The sequence below is a fragment of the Copadichromis virginalis genome, linkage group LG17, assembly GCF_057382275.1.
Source record: "Copadichromis virginalis isolate Kocher_CV1m ecotype Utaka linkage group LG17, C_Virginalis_male_GT1.1, whole genome shotgun sequence".
In the NCBI taxonomy this organism is placed as follows: domain Eukaryota; kingdom Metazoa; phylum Chordata; class Actinopteri; order Cichliformes; family Cichlidae; genus Copadichromis; species Copadichromis virginalis.
This window is the reverse complement of record NC_140634.1, coordinates 1623248-1645406: the sequence shown is the minus strand read 5'-3', so window position 1 is coordinate 1645406 and position 22159 is coordinate 1623248. Positions and strand designations below refer to the sequence as shown.

Here is a 22159-nt window from a genome sequence, read left to right as displayed (position 1 = left end):
GAATCTCTTCGAGGCAGTCCGAAAGTCTTTTTCCATGGCCTCAGCGAACTCCTCCCACACCCGAGTTTTTGTTTCAGCCACTGCCCGAGCCGCATTCTGCTTGGCCTGTCGATACCTGTCGGCTGCCTCCGAAGTCCCACAGGCTAACCAAGCCCGATAGGACTCCTTCTTCAGCCTGGTGGCTCCCTTCACCTCTGGTGTCCACCATTTGGTGCAGCAGCTTCAGCAATGGAGATGCTGAACATGGTCCATTCGGACTCAGTGTCCCCAGCCTCCCTCAGAATGCTGTTGAAGCTCTGCCGGAGGTGTGCGTTGAAGATCTCACGGTCTTAAACTATTCGGATTCTGATATTTCTCTATTAGAATATTTACTTTTCAACAATGTTCAACTGTTGGTATTATTTGGTGTTCAAAACAACTATCAGTTAAGCAAGTTTACGTAGACCTTTAATAAACCAACAAAGACTTTGAGCAGATAAACTGCTCTCTCTCTTTTATTACAGCGAGCCTCAGTAGACACTCCAGTTCGTGGCACTTACACAGGTTTCATTTTTCAGTCCAAGAGGTGGCCAAACCTTGTCTGCTGGGCAATACACACACACACTCACACACACACTCACACACACACACACTCACACACACACACACACACACACACACACACACACACACACAAGAATCCGGGTCCCCTCAGTGAAGCAGGCATTTCCTTTGATCCGGCTGCATGTGTGACTTCACCCCGCGTCCTCCAGTCAATTTTGATCATTTTAACTAATGAATCAAAGTCAGTGGAACACATTGTCTCACTGCTTCCTATGTTATCCAAAGTGTCAGGAGAAGCGGTGAGTTGTGGGACTGGATCTGCCCCTGCTTTCTCATGATAAGGGAGGCAGGGCAGTGCTTCTGGTCTGCAAACAGCTGAACACTTTGCAGAAGAGTGAGAACTGACGATACAGCAGTGGGAGAGAGAGCCTGAGGAACAACGGTGCAGCCAAGGAGACCACAGAAGCACTCTTCCCCCAAATCCCCGACTCTGTGGAGAGAGAGGGGAGAAAGACGCGGTGCACACACACAAAGACATTCTTGGCTTTCAGTTTAAAAGAAGAAGAAGAAAATTACAATACGTGGGGCGCGATCATTTGTTCTGAGATACAAATTCAAGAAGAAAGGCGTGACAGCCGGCTGCAGGACTCAGTTTTACCATTAGCGCAACATCTCCCGATACAAAGTGAGGGATTGTAGCGCAGCGCTGCATGAAGGATAAATCCATCCGGGAGAAGAGAGCATCAGAGACAGGATGAGAGCGACTCTGCGGATCAAGTGGCTGACAGTTTTACTCGGTGAGTAGCCCACGCGTTCACATCAGACAGCTCCACTGGTTTGTTTGTTCAGCCTTTCTGTCAGAATTCGGGCTTTTCTATCGTTTATGTCTCTTTATCTCTTCATTGTGCGTGAAAGAGTGCTGCAGCAACAGGTGCTGGATCCCGGTGGTCTGTGTGACACGTTTTTTAAACTTTTGCTGTCTGTTTGTTCAACCTCCTAAGACCCAAACTCTTTAACGGCATGCATTTTTAATTTCTCTTTGCTACCTGGGCTGATTGGGAACTGACGAATGTAAAAACAAAGAATGATCTTTTTACCTGATTTTGCTCTACAAAGGCCTGATATCAGCGTAGTAGGACATTCATTTGAAATTTCAATAGCACAGGGGCAGTATAACGTCCTCACAAGTGGATATCAGCCCTTGTACATATGTGGACGCCAGGTCCTAGGAGGTTAAGTGCAGTGATGAACCAGTGAGCTTTTAAAGCGTTTAAAACTCCTTTTACTTCTAACAGTCTGGTAAAATTAACAAAGCCATGCTTAAGTTATAGGAAACATAAATTGTAGATGATAACCAAACACAGAAGTCAACTGTAAAGTCGTCTGCATGTGCATATCGTGCTGGACTCTTTTACATACATCACGCCTTAACAGTGATGGAGCACACGAAGTACACAGTGCATTACAACTATGAGCTTAAGATGTGAAATCAGTGGAATAAACTTATTAGCATCAAAGCAGAAACACTAAAACCTAAAGGAATACTGGCTGTTTCATTAGCTTTCCACTCTGTTAGTTAAACCTGGCTGTTTTCTGGGGATTTGAGGTCAGGTCTTAATTACTGACTGCAATCGTCTGTAGGTGGAAGTGTGCAGCATCTCCTCACAAAAGTCTTGTGTAACCTTTAAAATAGAAAACAGCGTTGTCACTTGTAAAATCTAACATTTTATTTACTCATGTTGGCACTGCAGAGTTGTTTCTTTCCCCTCGTCGTGTAAATTCATCCCAAAAAACATGTTCGTGTGTGTGTGTGTGTGTGTGTGTGTGTGTGTGTGTGTGTGTGTGTGTGTGTGTGCGTACTGTAGCTACATAAATGCCAGTTCATTTCTAATCTTTCTTCTCATCCCCTCTGCTATATTATGTGGTTGTAGAACAACAAACTGTAGCTCATATGTAGGATGCAGGTTATGGTTAGGTAGTAATGCTGCATCACACAAACACTGCAACACTCTAATGTAGAAACTAGAAAAGTGTAAATGGTACATGAGCTCAGGATCAATGAACCGAACAGTGACAGATGAAGGAGTGAGTTTGGACTGACGAACACTTTAAGCCTTTTTTATAGATGCTTTTATTTCAAACTCAGATTCTGTCTCAGCATTAATAATAAGAGCTCTTTTCTTCTTTGCTCCGTTTTTCCACCGTTTTTGTCTGAAACTTGCAGTAAAACAGTCACAAACACAGACCAAGTGGCGCACTCGGGCTCAGACCTGAAACATCTGCCTCCACCCCCCACAGTCGAGGACTCACCACTGCTTCGCCCTCCCTCCAAAAACACACAAAGTCCACTCAGAGCTTTGCAGAGAGACAGAAGGAGCCTGAATAATGAAGTGCAACCCCTGACCCCCCTCCAGGGCTGAAAGACCACAAAAGTGTTTTCCTTTAATTACGCACCTGCTGCTTTCTCACCACTGCAGTAGGTGATTTCAGACGGGAGGCTTTTATTCATTTATTTCTTGTAAGCGTGTGAAAAAGAGTAAGCGACACAGCCCCAAAATTCCACCCGAAGGCTGTCAGCACCTTTTTTTCTAAAGATAAACGCTGGCATGTTTTTGTGCTTGTGAACAGCCACCTGTGTCTATTTGTTTAACACTATGTGCATGTAAGTAAATGCTCCACACATGTGCAAGACCTACTGCTTTTGTCTCTGCTCTATGAGATCACTCTAAAGTGAGCGCTCCTGATGTCTTATTGTTTTTATACATATATGAGATTTCAGTGGTGCTGTGGTTTGCACAGTCCGCTGTAAAACTCAAGCTTGCAGAGCAGCCTGCTGTGGCCACACGTTGCAGGATGGGAGCGTCTCCATGAATATGAATCACTGGCCTTTAAGTGCAGGTCTGGATTCACAGACTGTATTACAGCACACAAACCTTTGCCACTGACAAACACCAAGCATATTATATTTAAAAAGACCTGAATTAACAATGAAATGAATCAAAACTAAACAAACTCTTTGAACACTAAGTGAAACTAAACTCCAGAATATGAACCACAATGAAAACTCGGCCCAGTGATGTGAAAAAGAAACGTTTTCACAGGAGTCACTAAATGGAATCTAAGAACTGGGAAAAACCCTGAGATTCAGCAGCTTGTAGCAGAGATAACTTGAAGTAATCAGGGTTTTCTTTACAATATTCCTTCATTTCATGGAGCTTTGTGCGTAGTGATTAATGCACAGCTCTCTTGGGGTCCCGCTGCAGCAGGTGGAGGTCTGGACTTTGACTGGGGCGTTGCACCACCTTGATTCTTTTCTTTGTCAGTTGCAGATTTGAATTTAATGCTGGTGAATCATTGTCCTGTTTGTGCCGAGTGTTCGCTGTCCTACGGGACTGATAATAGACATAGTGGAGTCTGCAGGGTGCCCGGGTCCTGTGGCTGCAAAACAAACATCAGCTCTCCACCACCGAGCTTCACAGCGAGCGGGTTTGTTCAAACGCAGCTTTGCCTGTAAAGTAATGCTGCCATGGTCTTTGACCCTTTAACACCAACTGTATCCTGTTTGATGCGTGAGAAGATGTTGAAACCGTTACATCATCAGTGTGATTTCTCCCCTGAAAAGTAACTTGCACAATACATTTTATTACTTGAAGATATCAGTGCTTACTCAATAAATAAGATGGAATTTAAGAAGAAGGTATCATTTCTTATCAGTTTGCTCCCGGACTTCCTAACTTCTTCTCACACCATCTGCTTTTCCTTTATCACTTCCTACAAGAGAACAGACAGTCAGGGTTCCAGGTTCAGTCAAACACCAGCGAAGAAGCTGCCTGCCTGGCACACTCGTCTGAGTCTGCAGCAGCCAGTCGATGGGAGAAAACCGAGTAACAATAGAAGGGGGGAAATACCTTATCAACATCCCAGTTCCCAAGGAGGGTGTGGTGACAGGAAATGACCTTGAGCACCGTGTTGCAATCAGGCCTTTTTCTACAGAACTGTTTTTAAGTCATTGTGGTTTCAGTTCAAATGAATGTTAACATAAAGATGAACTGAAACTGGAGTGAAGAAGGTCCTGGGTTTGAATCTGGTCTTTCTGTGTGAAGCACGTTCTCCTTGTATCTGTGTCGTGGGTTCTCTCAGGTCCTCGGGCTTCCTCCCACAGTGCAAAGACACGCACTGAGTGGGGTGCTGTCTCTCTGTGTTAGCCCCGGGACAGCGACCTGTCCTGAGTGGACCTCGCCTCCTGCCCTAAGGCTGCCGTCATAGCGTCCGGCCCATCCACACCCCTCGGTTGGATTATGGAGGGAAATACATGGGTGGGGCTCCACAATGTTGTGCACCCAGTTGCAAACCAGTGGAACCAGTGAATGCTAATTAAGTAGATACGGACAATTTGTTGGTTTGATTTAAACTGACTAACTAGTTAAGTTACGCTCTCTCGTGTTGCTGCATTCAAACGCAGTAATAACTCTGATGTCCATGCACTACAAGAAGAGCGCTTTGCCAACATGCGATCCGTGCTGTGGAAACATGTGAGCTCTCAGGTTTTTTCATTATTGTCATACGGAAGTTGTTCATTAGTGACAGACATATTATTTAGTTTTAAATGAATATATATTGTACATGCCTGTGTTTGCTGGTCCCTGCTCACAAAAAATGGATGCGATGTCATCCCAGTGTCCTCCTGTGTGCTCGGCCCTGTGGTGCAAAACCCACGAAGCCTGAAGCTAAAAGGCTGCTGCTGGTAAATATGTAAAGACAGAAAAAAATGAGATTTTTGTAGATATAAACTTTCATATGCCAAATGTCATAACATTTACACCTCACAAACGCAATAGCTGAGAAACAGCTAAGCAGCGTCTGAAAGCACCTTTACTCTGCAGACGAGCTGATTTTAAAGGCCAGACACTTCTGGCAGCCACGTGCAGGTTTTATCAGGGAGGAACTTTTACTCTCCGTAAAGCCAAGCCATTCATAGCTGTCCATCGCTGCAGCCTTCAGCTTCACCTCCAGAACACACTCCTTCCCTCCATGCTACGCTGGCACCCAGGTGTCCATTAATCATCGCTGTGGCTGGTACCATCAAGGACGTGAGCTTACCTCCTCCTCGTTCTTCGTCTTTCACTCCTTACTGTCTCAGCACGATTCTCGTCTGCCTCATCAGTTTGCGAGCACTCCCCTCACGTCTCAGCTTTCAGAGCAAACACAAAATTGCTGTTGCTCCATTAGCTGGGATCAAACTGTTTGTGATTTACCCTCCTAATAAAATATTTGTTCGTTCAATAAGAAACACCCTCACTTTCTGCTCAACAAGATCAAACGTTTGGTTTTAGCCTCATTTGCTTGCCTGGTTTAAATCATTAACAGTAAATGAAAAAGAAAGAAATAATAATAATGTGCATTATTTTCCAACACCAAGTGTATTTGATAATGGGGTTTTTTTAATTAGTACAACAGCAAAAAGGGATATTTTGGGTCATCAGTACAGGTCGGTGTCATTGATGACATTATAACTGTCACACCTGGACTAAAGGTTTGGCTCCAAACTGGTCTGAGGATAAATAAACATGTATGCATCCTTCAGTCACGTATGTTCTGACCTCAGAGGAGGTTAGGCTTCAGACATGGTTACAGGACAGAAGAAACTGAGTGTACTCGCATGTGACAGGAGGAGCGAGCTGACGCATGTCTAACACTCAACTTTTGCAATGAGAGCACCGACTTGTATAAACACACATACCAGTCTGCTTCCAAGGATAGGGAGTGTGTTGTTTGTGGATAATGTGTGTGTGGTCAGTCGTTACCATGTGGCTGGTGGAATTACTGCTCTTCATCTTATTCCTCTTTCTCACCGTTTCCCTCCCTCCTCCCTTTGGCTCGTCTCTGTCTTTTATTCTCACCGAGTGCTTTTAGATTCACAGCTTCTCGCCTCCTTTCAGTAAAGCAGAGGGACCCTTTGCTTCCTTACCCACGCACCACCAGCAGCCCACCCCAGACCCACAGAGAGCTGAAATACCTCTCTCAATAGGACACAGATGGGGGCCTAGCTGCAGCGGTCTGCAGCGAGGAGGTGGCTCATCCGTGCGCGACCGAACGAGGGGCCTTTGTGTGGACTGTCAACAAGCTAATGGGGTAGCACTGCCTTACCAGCGCTTTGGAGTGACAGCCACATTCATTTATTCCCTTGGCTCAGTTTGGCGTGTTCACATCAGGCTGAGCTTACAGTCAGACTGCTTGGCATGATGGAGCGATAGCTGACGCTCACACAAAAGGCCAGCCTGCTGGTTTCTCTAAGCCCACAGATCAACGTGTACTGAGTTCTGGCTCTCTTCCACTGTGTGGCTTTTGTCCCGCCTTCCTCCCTCACAGCTGGTTGCCCTCCCCGAGCCTGCTTCTGCCAGAGGTTTCTATGTATTTGAAGGGAGTTTGTCCTTCCCACTGTCGCCAAGTGCTGGCTTGAGTGTTTTTCTGTATTATTGTCTGTGCCCTACAACGTAAAGCGCCCTGAAGCGACTGTTGTTTTCATTTGGTGCTATACAAATAAATACAAAGTGAAATCAGTGTTTTCTGAGGAGAAATGTTTTCAGGAATACAAACGTGAACAGCTGCTCAGGAGACACGTTTTCATAAATCATGGGAGCTGTGCCAAAGACGACAGCACATTCAGTGAAAAATGAACACCTGATACAGTCCATAATAACTTCGAATGAAGCTTTTGGTTACTTTAAGAATAGAAAAATGTAATTCCTATCATTAGTACAATAAACACACATTCTGGACCATCCATCCATTTTCTTCAGCTTATCAAATGTGGGATGACAGGGGAGGGCTGGAGCCAATCCCAGCTGCCGTAGGGTGAGAGGCGGAGACGCGCTGGCCACGGTGCCAGGCTAACACGGAGACAACCACCCCCAGACGAGTTTAAACCCCCAGTTTCATCTCCAACAGCTTTCGTCATGAACCTTCTTTTTGCATCATCCTTTATATCACTGCTGGTTGTTTGTCGAGGCCAGAGGCCAAACCGCTGATCTTTAACAGGAGAATGATGGGAGGCCGTCATGGTGGACGAGCCGATGGTGGCTCTGCTGTCACGGCTCTGCTCGGTTACCACGTGTGCATCTGTGGAAACATCGAGATTTATGTCTGGAACCTCGGTGACAAGTTAGAGTGCAGTTTATTAAAAACTGTCTCGATGACATCAGCGAATGTTTGGGTCAGTAAAACAAGCAAATTGATGGAACTGATTTCTCTGATAAATCACTTGGTTAAATAAAGGCACAAAGTTTGCTGTCCTGTTTTGTTACAACACCTTAATCTTTCTCTTTATTTTTAATCCTTAAGATCAGGCTCTAATACTCTGAATCCACCTTTTAAAAACAGCGTGTAGACTGTGGTCCTTACAAGACAGCCAACAAACATGATCACATAGAATATTATACACTACTGGAGATTAAAGACAATAAATAGAATTTAGGGTTAAAAGTCTAGAGCAGTAATACTGATCCATGTAAGACTGCTTTGACCGTTAATGTTTTATCTACAATTTGCCAATAAAGCCATTTCCTGTGTGGTGAGGCGCTTTCATACTGTTTCACTGCTCCATTTCTAAAAGAATGGCTCTAAAAGATCCTCCACCACCCTCTAATGTTAGCTAATACTACTTATTTAATAAATAGTTATTTAACAATTAAATGTTCTCTCAGCCAGGAGTGAGTGGAGCGAGATGAAGCACAGGCGGTGTTTCAGTCATGTGCTCGGATAATGTTCTCAAATTAAAACACCATGAGTAGCAAACGCCGCAGCGAACGACCGCTGCTGTAAGCGGTCAGCCAAGTCGTTTCCTTTCCTCACTTTACAAATCAAAATGACAGAAAAACCAAGATGATGACTCGGCTGTTGGTTTTTTCTCATGTTGTCAGTTTGAAGTTTTATTTAAACAGAAGTAAAGACGGGCGGAGGTTTCTCTGCAGCTGTCAGTCATGATGCTACACCCAAATTTCACATTAATTACTAAATAAAATATTATTGTGGTAAAAACGACGCTTTGAGCCCAAAGCAGCACAGATGACCTGCTGACGGTTGGAGGAGCTTTATTGCTTTAACCCAGCAAGGTGTCGGTAACATCCCAAACTAGCCGGTTCTCAGGCAACACCTCGGGGAATAATGTGCTTCAGACTTCCCATTTCCTGGAACAGACTGAGGAAGAAGGAGCTTTTCACCCCACTGCATGCGACCATTACATGTTTGTATCCGAGTACAGATGTTCTGGTGTTTCCTAAACTGATGCTAAATGAATATTGGCTTTAAAAACCAACACACGCTCAGCAGACAGAAACACGTCTGCAGCCGCCCTGATCGCGCTCTTCCTTTGCAGTAGCACTGGTGTGTCGGTTCAGGTACCAGGGTTTCCTGTAACCCAAATTTATTTATATACTGATGTTGATCCAATTCACAAAGTCCCAAATCACTGAGCTGTTTTGCCTCACTGAAGGGAGCCAGAAAGAAGAGCCAGGGAAAGGACAGCAGGTCATTTCCCACACAGGCTGCTGTCTGACGCCCAGTGATGTCTGACAGATCACTGTCATGGCAAAATTCAGATCAGAAAGGTCAGACAGCTTCAGATGACGGAAGATGTTCAGAGGAAACAGCAACAGATCGAGGTGATATTTTAAAATTCAGAGCTCGACAAGTGTCCAAGCACAGGAAAGGACGTCTGTTACTGAGAGCTGTTCAAATGAAAGATTGTGACAGCTTGTAACATTTTATTTATATAATACAAAATTTGGCATTTAATACAAACAATGTATTTACAGCTTCACTGTATGCGCTGTAAAGTCTACAGTCCTGAGGATGGGCCGTCTATGTTCTCTCAAAAAGAAACGTCAGGCTTCACGACACAATAGCTTTCAGTCCATTTTAAACAAGCTTTGCTCCACAACAGACGGTGGCCTTTCTTATCAATATTAGCACATGGCTTCTTTTGTGGCTGGTCTGTCAAACTGTGCAACGATTTCCATGACAGTCGTGTTTTTATGTCTCCTGGAGATCACTGCTGTCCCACAATCATCTGTGGCCTTGTCTCGTGAATCTTTAGATGACATCATGTGCTGTAGATGACGAGATATTCACAGTTTTACATAGTTCCACAATTTGTAGATGCAGTTTCGTTTAGGTTGAGTGAGCATCTTTCCGTCTCCCTCTCCACGATGCCAGGAAACCCAATCAGGTCATCCTGCTTCTTTTTCAAGCTCTACATACTTTCTCTCATCTTGTTGCTCCGTCTCAACTTTTTAGAGGCGTGTGGCTGCCATCAAATTCAAAATGAGTTAGTATTTATCATGAAAGGACAGAAAATGTCCCACCTTAAATACCTGTTTATGTACTATATTTAATAAAATATGATGAATAAAATGAGCAGATCGTTTCACATAGTGAGCGAGCGTTTGGGATTCGTGGTGTGAGCTCTTTGTGTGGATGTTTAAATGTGATTAACAGGTAGTGTGTGTGGTGAGGAATGTGTGGCTGAGGTAAACAGAGGCTTGGTGCAGATAACAGCAGGACTAGCTGCTGCCGTCACATGTTAAGAAGCAGATACATCAGTGACAGGGTCACCGGGGTCAAGACCAACAAGACAGCACATCTGGGGGAGGGGGCGCGTGGATTGTGAAGACGCGAACAGTGCAGACAGGCCTCACCTCTGACTGCACTCGTGTAACAGTGGTTCAGCTGATTGATATTTTTGTATTTGTGGATCAATTTCTGCCACACAAAGTAAGAAAACATACGAGCATCTATTAGGAGAGCCTCTAAACTCTGAAATGCAGTGAAGAAAAAGCAGGTTATCTGCTGTCAGGAGACTTAGCTGCAGATAACGCTGACACTCTTAGTCTCTGAGTAGCAGTGTTAAGGCAGCGGGCTGACAGGAGACAGGCCAGCCTCCGTCTGCCCGAGAGGATGCAGCAGATTCACGGGGTAAACTGACCGCTCACATCTGCTTGATGTTATAACACAAAATTATATGTTGAGCAATATTTCAGAATGAACCAAACAAACTGATCATTAACGTGATGATGCGTTTGTCTGGGAAACGGGCCGTGCACTGTATGTAACAGCACTTTACTGGTTTGTCTGTTTATGCACCAGTTTGGATTCAATCATTAGGTATTATTCATCTCTGGCTCTTTTCCAGAGTCCGTCCTTTGTCCTGTCCCTCCTCTAACCCACAAGTTGAGCCTGGTTCTGCTTTCTTCCTCTTCCCACCGTCGCCCGGCTCACTGGAGTCATCTGATTGATGGGTTTTCAGGATTGTCTTTATCTTACGATACAAAGCACCTGGTTGTTTTTACTAAACTGACATTGAAGCTGAATTGTAGGCCATAAGAAGCTTGAAGCACAGATGCAATATTGCAATATGAAAGAAATGTATTGCTCACTTTCTATACAGTGACGATGCTAAAGAGGAGTCAGCTGACTGAAAGCTGGATGTGAGCGTACAAACGCCACAACCTTTCTGCTCAAACATTAAATAATGAACACGATGTGCAAACTAAACTACAAGTTAGCCCCTCGTTTCATGTCTTATCTACTCAGGACAGTTTGGTCATTGTCTCTCATTTAGCATGTGTGTGTGTTTGCATGTATCAGCAGAGATCTATGGTGAAACTCCAGCGACTGAGCATGGAGCGAAGCTGCCATGAGGTCATACGAGGGTGTATAAGGCCATTGTTTTCTTGGTGCTGAGGAGCGTTCGCAGAGGGCACTCCAAACAGGCTGTGGTCAAGGGTGTGGTGCCTCCAAGTTTATTGTGCACAGCATCCTGTCCTCGTCCCTATAAATAGACCAAGAGAAAAAGATAGCTTACAGTTGTCAGCACAGCAGGAAGTCCAGGAGTAGCTGCTTCGAGCTGAGGAGAGCGGCTCCACTCACTGTGAACAACAACAGCACAGAGAAAGAAATGTTCGATTCGAGCTTTTTCATGATGCGTACTTTCCTTTTGCTTTACAGTTTCTCGTTTGTTGCCAGCAGCAGCAGATAATGTTCATTAAATTACAAGCAGACCACGTGGTCAGTAGCAAAGAGCAGGCAGACCGCGAGCTCAGGAAGTGGTCCAAACATTTGTCTTCAGAGTAGGCGGAGACTAAAATAGACATACAGGTAAACAGTGAGTGCTTATTTGATCTGCATTTTCTGGATACTCCAATATATTAGGCTGCAGTTCTCTACTGTATGCACTAATATGACTGTACTGCCCCCAAGTGACTATTACAAATGCAGGTCTATAAGATGCTGTCTTTGATGGGTTTGATGCAGAGCCTCATGCAGCTGTGCTGTGAAGGTAACCGCTCGTGTCTTTTCCTCCTCAGGCTTTCTGTGTCACAGCGTCTATGCAGATACTACTGCAGAGACAGCCACTGGGACACCTGCTGATGTCACAAGTGTTGCTGCCACAGATGGGGATGAACCTACAAAGACTACAGCCACAACTGTGTCAGCAGCAACAGCAACAGCGGGAGTCACTACCAGTCAGAATAACACCGACAAACAGAGCACAGCAGTGCAGACAACACAGACTATCCCAACTCAGAGCACAGCAACTCTCAAAGCAGAAACAACAGGAACAAGCCCCACAGCAGCTCTCACTTCTCCCACCAAAGAGGCTACGACTGCGATCACCACTTCGACCTTGGCTGCTACACCCACGCCAGCCCCATCAGAAACAGTCACTAGCCCCAGCACCCAATCAGTGCTGAGCACTAAGCCTTCCACAGTAACGGCATCAACATATTCTCTGTCCAGTAAAATCACTGCACCATATGTGTCATCAGCGAACGAGGATCAACGCAAGAGCACAAACAGCCCCACAGTACCAACATCCAGCGCTCCAGCTTTGACCACTGTAGCCGCGGCACAGACGCTTCCCACAGGTAAGGACTTTTGTCCCCTGGATGTGAATCTGAAAATGAAATATTTAAAGTGAGAAGACACCACAACAAATACTTAAACCTGACCGAAGTAGTATAAATAAGACTGTGAGAGCGTGGCGTTCAAACTGCGCTCCAATGACATGAAAACTTGGATGTGAACAGCTGTGAAAAAGGGTAAAAGGTCTCGTTTCCAGGTGGAAGCACGGCGTGCGCAGGTTTAGGTACCATGTGAATGATTTTAACGTCGTGTATTTTACAGGGAAGAAGACGCAGTTTGCACTTTACGTACTTTTAAGTACTTCATAATTCCTTAGTAATTTTGGGGAAAGCAGTATTTCTGTCTTTCATGGTATGCATTTTTGATTATTATTCGAGTGTTCCTACTTTAAGTATTTGTTGCCTCATGTGACGGAGACCACACACACACTCCTGACCCTGTTAAACTTGGTATTGTACAAGCGTTGGTCCATCTGCTCAGTTCTTCAAGTAGCTGGAAAGTTAAAGGAGGTGGTGTTGACTGTGGTGTATTTTGTTCTTTTAATACTTCCTCCAAACCTTAAAATGTGACGTGGCTGTCACTGATTGGCTGGCTCAGAGGGATCTGCATCACTACGACGACGCTTCCTTATTCTTGTTGTTCTTGTTGTTATTTCTGGTCCAAGTTTCCACCGAAATCCCTGAATCTACAATAGTACCTGGAGAGGCCAGAGCGAACACTCAGCTTACAAACCCAGGGGACTCCAGCACCTCCTCCATCACCTCCTCCATCACCTCCTCCAGCACCTCCTCCATCACCTCCTCCAGCACCTCCTCCAGCACCTCCTTCAGTGTGAAAAAAGGAGTTAATACAGCAACTACAGATTCAGCCATGCAAGCCACCACGGCCACTATCAAGACTCCAACATCCACCCAGAAGTTTGTTGTAAGCACTGAAGTGGCGCACATACAGCTTCTATGTTGTTATCATTATTACTTGCATCTAATAGAAGTGTCGGTGCCTTTGAATGAGATGCTTGTTGTTTTTCTCTGCAGTATTTCCACAAAGGCAACGAGGAGGTAAGATTTTGTTTTGCTCTGATCTATTTGAGAGCCTGCAGACTGAATGCCGTTACCTGTATCTATGCAGGGCAGAGTTTATTAGTAAAATCATGAATCACTGAGGGATCTGTGGATGCACAGTCACATGCTGCATTTCCTGTGCTTACACTCGTACTGTTCTAGGTGTTACTGAAACTTTTTACCTTTGAGCCTCGAAACTTTACAAGATTCAACAGCTGATGACCATTTGTGTTCAGACAGGCGCTGGGTGGATCTGTTAGGCGTGCGAGCTTTGTCTGAGTGGAGCAGTGAAGCCTGCTATTAAAACAAAACAACCATTTCAGTCACTGGGTGGAAAAAGTGTCTTAGTGGGAACCCTTCCTGCCTTTCTCTAGTTTCCTTTGTTCCCACAACTCTTTTTGAAGCAGCTTTGACCCTCTGAGTCCCTCAGTTGTGCCCTTTAATAGTACACCAGAAATAAGCAACACATCACAACACAGGAAAATACGGCCTTGGCTGTGGCCTCTGACCTTCCTGTCCTCCCACTGGCAGCACGGCAGCGTAGAAGAGCGCTTTCTGGTTCATGAAACAAAAAAGGACTTGTGCTGCGTGCATCAATGTTTTTGTTTAACAGCATTTACAGACGTGTCATTTTTACGCAGACCAAAGAAAAAGATGGCGAGAAAAATTTCAGAAAAGTGTGCAAGAGGCTGATGGAGAGCATGGACAACGGATCCTGCACCGTGAACTGGCTCGTCCAAAACGGATCAGTGAAAATCGAATCTGTGGAGATAAATGGCAAAGGTAAAAGAATATCCTAGTCCGTTCAGAAAGGGGACATTCACTGAGTTTATAATTCAGATTATTTTTCTCTGGAAATCAATCAATGTGATCCTGATCTTTCAGTGAACGAAAGCCTTGCGCAGCAGTATTATGACGAGCTCGCCCAGGTGAGGATTCGGCTCTTTAGATCAGCCTCGGGACCCTCGGCCTCTACAGCAACTACTTATTCCTCTGTTTGTTCCTCTCCTAGAAAGAACAGATAAAGACCGATAACAAAACCCTGATCGCTATCCTGGCCTCCTGCGGAGCCCTTCTTATCATGATCGTCATCCTCGGTGCCTGCGCCTCCCACCACCGTAAGCCTTACAATGAGAACCAGGTAAGAAGAGACATCCATCCCACTATCCCCAGTATGCTTCCATTATAGTCTGAGTTTCCAGAACTAGTGAACGTATTAGCTGCTCGCTTTGCTTCTTCATTTATAATCTGACCTCTTTCAAAGAGGAATAGAGATGATGAAACAGGAAAAGAGATGTTCCAGATGCTTCACATTTCAAGGCTACATCAGCCAATCATATGTGCTTATTAGGTGCTTATAAAATCTTTGATGAGTGTTGGCCTGGGTTGTTCCAGACATGGTATTATTCGTTATATCTTCTAAGCTAACCGGTGATAGACAAACGATGACACATCGATTCATGTTTAACTTTTTATTCTGTGTCCCTGCAGGTTTGGTTCATGCTTTAATGCCACTAATTTTTGTTTCCCCTGATTTTTCACCCCTCTCAAATCTTTTTTGTTTTTTTTTCCTTTTTTAAAATTTTGCATCGATGTGGTGGGACTATCGTTTCAGCAGAAACCAATTTTACTTTTAGCCACTGAACTACCAAATACCTGACAGGAGCTCCAGCAGCGGTGACCTACGGGGGTGCCTGACACTTTCAGAACTGTGTCAGGATCAAAACTCGGTGTTTAATTGGTTTTCTGAATATTCTGTGGAGAAAACTTTTAGCAAACGTTCTAGGACATATGACCGTGTGGGGACGATGACTGGGCAGGAGCAAAGGCCTCCTTTTTATCTGTTTTGATTCTGGCCTCTTCTTCTAGCCAAAATTCCTTCTGTGCCGAAATACTTTTCCAAAAGGAAAGTGTCGTATCGTGCAGTGCTTTCATTTAAAGCTGTGGTAGCCTGAATCCCTGATTCATCCACGGATAGTTGTTGGATTTGTGGACTTTGGAGTATGTTTAGAAGTTAAACAACAGTCGTGTGAGAGCAGTTAGATTCCACTCAGATTTATGAATTTTTTTAAGACTGGGTCTGTGTAACAGGAAGTAACAGTGGGCATGTTTTTACTTTGCCCTCTCAATCTCCACAGCAACACCTAACAGAAGAGCTGCACACTGTGGAAAACGGTTACCATGACAACCCCACGCTGGAAGTGATGGAAGTGCAGCCCGAGATGCTGGAGAAGAAGATGGTGCTGAACGGAGAGTTCAACGACAGCTGGATGGTACCTTTGGACCACCTGTCGAAAGAGGACCACCCCGAAGAGGAGGACACCCACCTGTAAGGACGGGTGGGAGAGGGGCGGGTCACAGGGCGCGCAACGCCACAACAAATCGAGCTATACCCACGCATCTTAAACTCTTGTCTCTCATGCCCTTGTAGCCAGGCAACACTTCCTCCAGAGCAGGTGACGGCGTGGCGTGTAGAAGCTGCTCGGTTCGATGTAGCAAACTTCATGAAACATGTTTGAAAAATGCACCAAATCAATCACTGTTGTGTTTATGCTGCACTTTTCCATGCGCGTGACTTCCTGTGGAGCACAACCTTTTCATATTGGTTTTTACACATATTTCTGTGCCTGTTCGCTATTGTACTAACAAAGAGGTTGCACACTGTGACCTGTTTTTGAGTGTTTTCTTGCATCTGACGAAGGAGCGGCAATATTACAAACCAATCACTTTGCATTCGCTCTTGAGGAACAGAGGTCATCTGCGTTGACCACTCTAGAGTTACTAACATAGAAATGTGATCAGGGGGCACTTTAAAGCCCCCAGTGATTTAAAGATAGAGGCTGTGCACTAACCCTACAGAAGGAAGGACACGGCCACAGAGATGCTGCTTACACTGGGCGGACAAAGGACCGGTTTGAATCCAAAGTGCCTCATATTGACTCTGTTGTGTATGGAAAGCCAGAGACGACAAATTCTTGTCCTTTAAAGTCATTCTGATGCAAACAGGCGTCATTTCTGTTCATCTGAAATCCTGTATTCGGGTTTGCATAGGAGAGCCATGAAGTTGTTTCTAGGGCCAACAAGGCAAAGCCCACATCTTTTTATGTTAGTGTGTTTTAAGTTGTTACCCTGAAATCTAATTTCATGGTGACCTGCTCATGTTGGACTCTACCATGTCAATTGTGGCTGTTGTACAATAAACACAAGCTATAATCATGCCAAACTACTTTTTAACTACTTTGTTAGTTGCATTATTAGTAAGCAGACGTGCGCCCATTCTCAGTCAGCTGAGCCACGCTGTAAATGGCTGCACGCTCTTTGTTGGTGAGGCTGGACGGAGTCGGGCTAAACCCTCACAGCAGAACCCCAGCTTAACACTTTTATTTTGAAATTCTCATCAGTCCAATAATTTCAATTAATATACATTTACTTTCACTTCAACCTATATTATGTGCAAGTGACTCAATCACACTGGGCTCTCCAGTCCAGCCAGTATGTTTGCTTGACTGCTGTGAGTGTTTGCGTCTGCCACTGTTATCATAGTTGTGTATAGTTTCTCACGTACGTTACTGTACCAGGATTTTATGTATTTATGGTTTGTTTGCTGCAGAAGGCAAACAGCAGGGGTCTGACACACTGGAAGCTGTAAAGCACGGATGGTCTCGACTGGTATTCTGTTGTACCTGTTCAGGTTTGAAAATAAATCTTTTTCCCACTTTGGAGACTTTCCTTTAAAATGAACCACACAAAGATGGCAGTTAGGAAAACTTGAACAAAATACAATCTTTATTCATTATATACAGTACATACAATGCAATACTGCAAGGCTTTCTACACATTCACTGTAATCCAGAGTAGTGCTCACTGATCATAGAGTACCAGCTTTAAAACTCCTGAGTCCCACCCAAAGAAAGACAAAGAAAAGTCGTATTTGGCATTGTGTGTTCTTACAAAGGTGCTTTGAATTAGTCTTGAACACAAAACTAACGCTACAGCCAGTGTGGTGAGCCCTGCATGTTATCAAAATGTCATCATTTTCTTACTTCTTCACATTTCTCCTCGTCCGAAACAGATTAGCAGACAAAAAGAACATTTATTAGTGTAAACTGTTACACTTCCTCAGTATGTAAATTTAGGCCACTTCTGCTGATCCCTGCTACCTGTCTGAGATTAGTCACACATGAACATAGAACAGAGCATCTCCATCCTGGGAAGGCTCCATAGAAGGAATAAAGGGTGAACAGTGAGGAGTCTTGGCTGAAATAACTGGATACAAATTCCACATTGAGACCTGTAGGTGGTGTGTTGATGTCAGAAACTGAAAGGATCACCTCTGTGAGGTCATTAACGTGACCACACACACAGTAGGCCATTTGTTACAAACCACACATCGTTAAAGAACAGCTGACACAAAGTGTGGAGGGAAGCAGCTCGGCTGGTCTGTCCAAACGCTCAAAGACGAAATCTTTGTCTCTTTTGTTTAATCTGTAAAACCAAACATCAACTTTCAGCCTGAAGCACCAAGTCAATGAAGAACTGCCAATAAAATGTAGTCGTTTGGAGGCCGTCTCCACACACTCGCCATCGTTCATCTCTACAGCATTGAAAACCTCTGGCCTTTATGGACACTTCCTCCTCCATGACAGCATAGCTCGTCCCAGGTGTAGACTGGTGAGGCTGAGTTAGGGGCTTAGCTGTCCTGACACCACCCAAACATTTCCAAACTCATCTCTGTGTGGTGGTGCAGTGGCTACGCTCCTATGGACAAACACTTGCTATGTGCTCAGATTAAGATTATTCATTTACTGCGCCTTGTTGAAGTGTCCTACCATTATGGTTGCCAGGCAACCAGAAAACTATGCTGACTATGTTAACAGTTACAAAGCTGGTAACAGTGTTGCAAGTGAAGCTTCCTGTTAGAGTGTATCACTCTATCAACACATGTCAAATGTAGTGCACAGATATAGTGTGGTATCCTCTGAGGCAAAGATAGTAACATCGTCATAGCAGCAGGAAGTCAATGGAAGCAGTTACACGCAGCTCACGTTATCATCACGCTGTTTGGAGGTCGAGTGTGCTAGAATTTCACTCACTGCTCTCATTTTACGAATGAATTTGATTTGTTCATATTTTAAAACACATTTTGGAGCTACAAAAGAATCGAGCAGGCGATGACAAATCCAGGTCTTTGTACGTTTGAAGCACAAAGGAAGCAAGAACACTGCCGTGGATTTGTGATGCATCAGCGGACTAACAGCTCTCCAACACTAAGCCCCACAGCTCAGGAAATTATGGAAGTTTATTAAAAAAATAAAAACAAACAGAAACGTTCTTAAGGTTCTTTAATTTCAAAATAAGAGCATTATCTATAATTCATGTGTCCAATGAATGAGATTGAATCAGTTGGCATCTTTGATTCAAACTATGAGGGAAAGAGTGTGAAACGTAAATTTGGCCTGCGTTACACGACTGTAAAAGAATCCACTCTTTCATTAAACTGTGCCGAACGTTCTTTGAATCTCCCAGGAAGAAGTCTGTTCAAGTACAGCATACGCTCGACGGACGGTGCTCAAGAGTCCCAGCAGCTGTGTGACTGCGTCTGTAGTGTTCTACTGCATCACAGCTATCAGAAACAAAGCACTGGAAGAAATATAAGCGAAAAGGTTTCCTGTGAAATGCAATTAGTGAGAGTCTGACTCAGTCAGGGAAGACGGCAAACAGGAAGCGAATGGGGAGTAAGCACCTGCATGAAACACGGATCCCTCAGAGGTGACAGAGAAACTGCAGCTGCCACAGCTTCAGTCCATTTCAACACTGCTACACATATCCAGCTACTCGGACCTTCGACATCCTCCAAAAGCATTTTATCCAAACTTCCCAGCTCAATGTTTTCCTTCCGTATGTGAGGTTACAATCAGGTCTGTGTGTTACACATGGTTGGTAAGAAAGTCTCAGGCGTATAATAAAAATAAGCCGAAGCAGCTGAGGATCAAATTTTACAAACTGCAAATGTCTCCATGATCTGAAGATGCGCCTGTTCGTGGACCAAGGAGTCCTCAGCGAGGCTAATCGCACAATGAGAAGCTTCAGGATCTCCTTCTGTGTTTGTGTGATCAGGAGGTACAGCAGCCGATGAAGGAAGGTTGTGTGTGTTCACGACAACAAAGGTGGGAAAGGTGACCCCAGCACATTATTTTGCCACCTGACCAATCAGCATGCTTTTATGTCACAGACTCTGCTGAACCTAAAGAACAGGGTGGGATCCTTTCTAGCTGTAACTGCAGCACATCCAGGTCAACCACAGGAACTCAGTCAACAGAAGATTAATTAGCGATACCGGTTTGTGCTTCTTTTTTTAAGCTGCTCTCCATTTTCTTGGGCCGAGCCAGCAGCTCGTTGGTTACACGATGAGATTAGTCATGAAGATCATAACTGTAGCCCAGTTGAGTTATTATTAGTGCTGTGAGCGTTGATCCAGTTGAAATCACGTTAACGCCATAACCGCTTTGAAGCGGCAAATCTCCGTTAGCGAGTTAACGCGGCTCGCTCGTTGGGCTGCACGCCACCAACGGGTTAGTGCTGTCCAGCCCCACGCACGGGCGAGCCACGCTAACTCGGAGATTTGCCGCGTTAATTCAGGTATGACGTTAACGTCATTTTAATGAGATTAACGCTCACAGCACTAATTATTATCAGTACAGAAAAGTTGATAACCCAGACTTTAATATTCAACACAGATTATAAGCTGGAAGTTCCATGATCGTATATGTGACTGACTGATAATCAGACCAGAGCTTCATGCACTTCATCCTCCCATTGAAGGAACATGCTGCCAAACTGAAAACACCTTTAGCTGCTCTGCAAAGATCACGGTGGATACCTGCACCAGCACCTCACTCACGTCTCGTTTAAACTGTCCTTAGTAAGTAACTGCTAAATGTGGAGCCACAGAGTGACTGGACCCTGATGTTTTTTTGTTTTTGACATTTGTTGATAAGGATGGGGAGAAAGAGCATGACCTGACACAAGCCCAGGACACGTGGAGCAAATTCCTATATGTATATTTACATATTCTGTACATCCACTCAGAATTCAACGACAGGCCAATCATTTCACTGTTATCAGCCAGTTTTACAGGGATAGCAACCAAAACCTATATACCTATATATTTAATATATATATATTAAACTTTATCTCATAGAATCATTCCTCTATTGTTCCTACGATGCTTAAAACTGCTGACTTTTTCCAGCCTGTGCAGCCGTCACGCTCATAAATAGGGGCAGGTGCTGCAGGAAAGCCAGCTTACCAACTCATTAAAATGACGCTGACATGTGGTTTTATAGGAGAAACAACAAAAAACAACACAATCTTAATTTTTTAACAACTGGCCTCAGATGTAAACATGTGAATGGACATGTGTGGTTGATTCTGAAAGCACAGATCGAAGAAGAGTCAGCAAACAAATGTGCAAATTATTTTTGTTTAGCTTGAACAACAAAAAACAAACAAAAACAAAAGTGATGCGCTGGGCTTGGCTCCTGCAGTCTCCATCAGCAAGACAAAAGGAAAAAAAGCACACGTGTACACGCACACGCACACACACACCCTCAGGCTGTTGTAGAAATTTCACGTATTCAACAAGGACAGCAGTGTGTGTGTGTTTGCTGCCCTCATCGTCATGGTAACGCAGCCCGTGATAGCAGCAGATCAGTGGGGTGGAGGTGGGTGAAGTGTGATCCCACCAGCAGGGGGCGTTCCAGAATAGAAAAATAACTGGTCTCTGTCTCCACACGGTGTGTGCGGCTGGGCGTTCAGTCAGAGCAGTGTGGCGAGCGGCAGGCTGGGAGGGGCTAGAGCGTGATAAGGTCTACCAAGTTGCCCTTAGGTGGAGTCATGCTGTCTGGGAAGAAGTTGACGAGCGTATCGAAGAGCTGTGTCCGCTGAGCGTACGTCTGGTCTATGTCTGAGAAACCTGAGGGGGAGAAAGAAAACGCAGGTGAGCAGAGACGCATGTACAGAGCAGAGCGCCATGCTTTCTGCTCCTCAGGCCGGGTCTAGAAGATGCTGACTGGAAACCATCTGTGTAGACTCAATGCACAGAATCAGGCCTCAGCACACAACCTCTCAAAGTAATCATGTAGACACATATATGGCTTTACATCAGCCCTCTTTTGTTTATGTGATGTAGTTTGTGAAACACAGACAGGAAGCAATAAAATATCATTTCAGCACCTTCTTGATGACGTTTGTCACAAGCTGGTTTTAGTCAGTGTGCAGTGAAGACAGGCTGTACAGATATCTGGTAATCCTGCACCTTCATCAACCTGAACAAAAGTGCTGCCTGAAGTGAAATACTGAGGTTTTGCAGACACATGACTGGTGACCATGTGACATTAACTTGTCCAGCATTTGGGACATGTGACAATCAATGAATCATTCTCCAGAGACACGGGAATAACGAGGGGAAAATAAAGATTATTATCCAACAGACTGAGTGGCTGCTGGAGGTGGATGGCAGTCGCTGGTAAAGCTTCAGTCTCACTGTAAACCAGTCAGTGACCCATGGTCCCATCCCATGGTAACCACCCGTCTCTAGGGAAAAATGCCTAACCCCTACTGGTTGGCAGAGT

General features: G+C 44.6%; 2 protein-coding genes across 3 annotated transcripts in view; one reads left to right on the top strand and one right to left on the bottom strand.

Moving 5' to 3' along the window:
* Window positions 1-745: 745 nt before the first annotated feature.
* On the top strand, window positions 746-17243 carry podxl (podocalyxin-like). The gene is made up of 8 exons (XM_085436042.1): window positions 746-1340; window positions 11907-12467; window positions 13130-13389; window positions 13500-13523; window positions 14168-14309; window positions 14412-14455; window positions 14539-14667; window positions 15665-17243. The coding sequence occupies exons 1-8, from the start codon at window positions 1298-1300 to the stop codon at window positions 15857-15859; spliced, it is 1398 nt and encodes a 465-aa protein (XP_085292168.1). The 5' UTR covers window positions 746-1297; the 3' UTR covers window positions 15860-17243.
* A 41-nt stretch (window positions 17244-17284) lies between these two features.
* The window catches only part of mkln1 (muskelin 1, intracellular mediator containing kelch motifs), a 28469-nt gene continuing 23594 nt past the window's right edge, over window positions 17285-22159 (bottom strand). For both annotated transcript variants that reach the window (XM_085436040.1, XM_085436041.1), the window contains exon 18: window positions 17285-21501. In XM_085436040.1, the coding sequence (XP_085292166.1) occupies window positions 21380-21501 (122 nt within the window). In that variant the 3' untranslated portion in view covers window positions 17285-21379. The remainder of the gene's footprint in view (window positions 21502-22159) is intronic.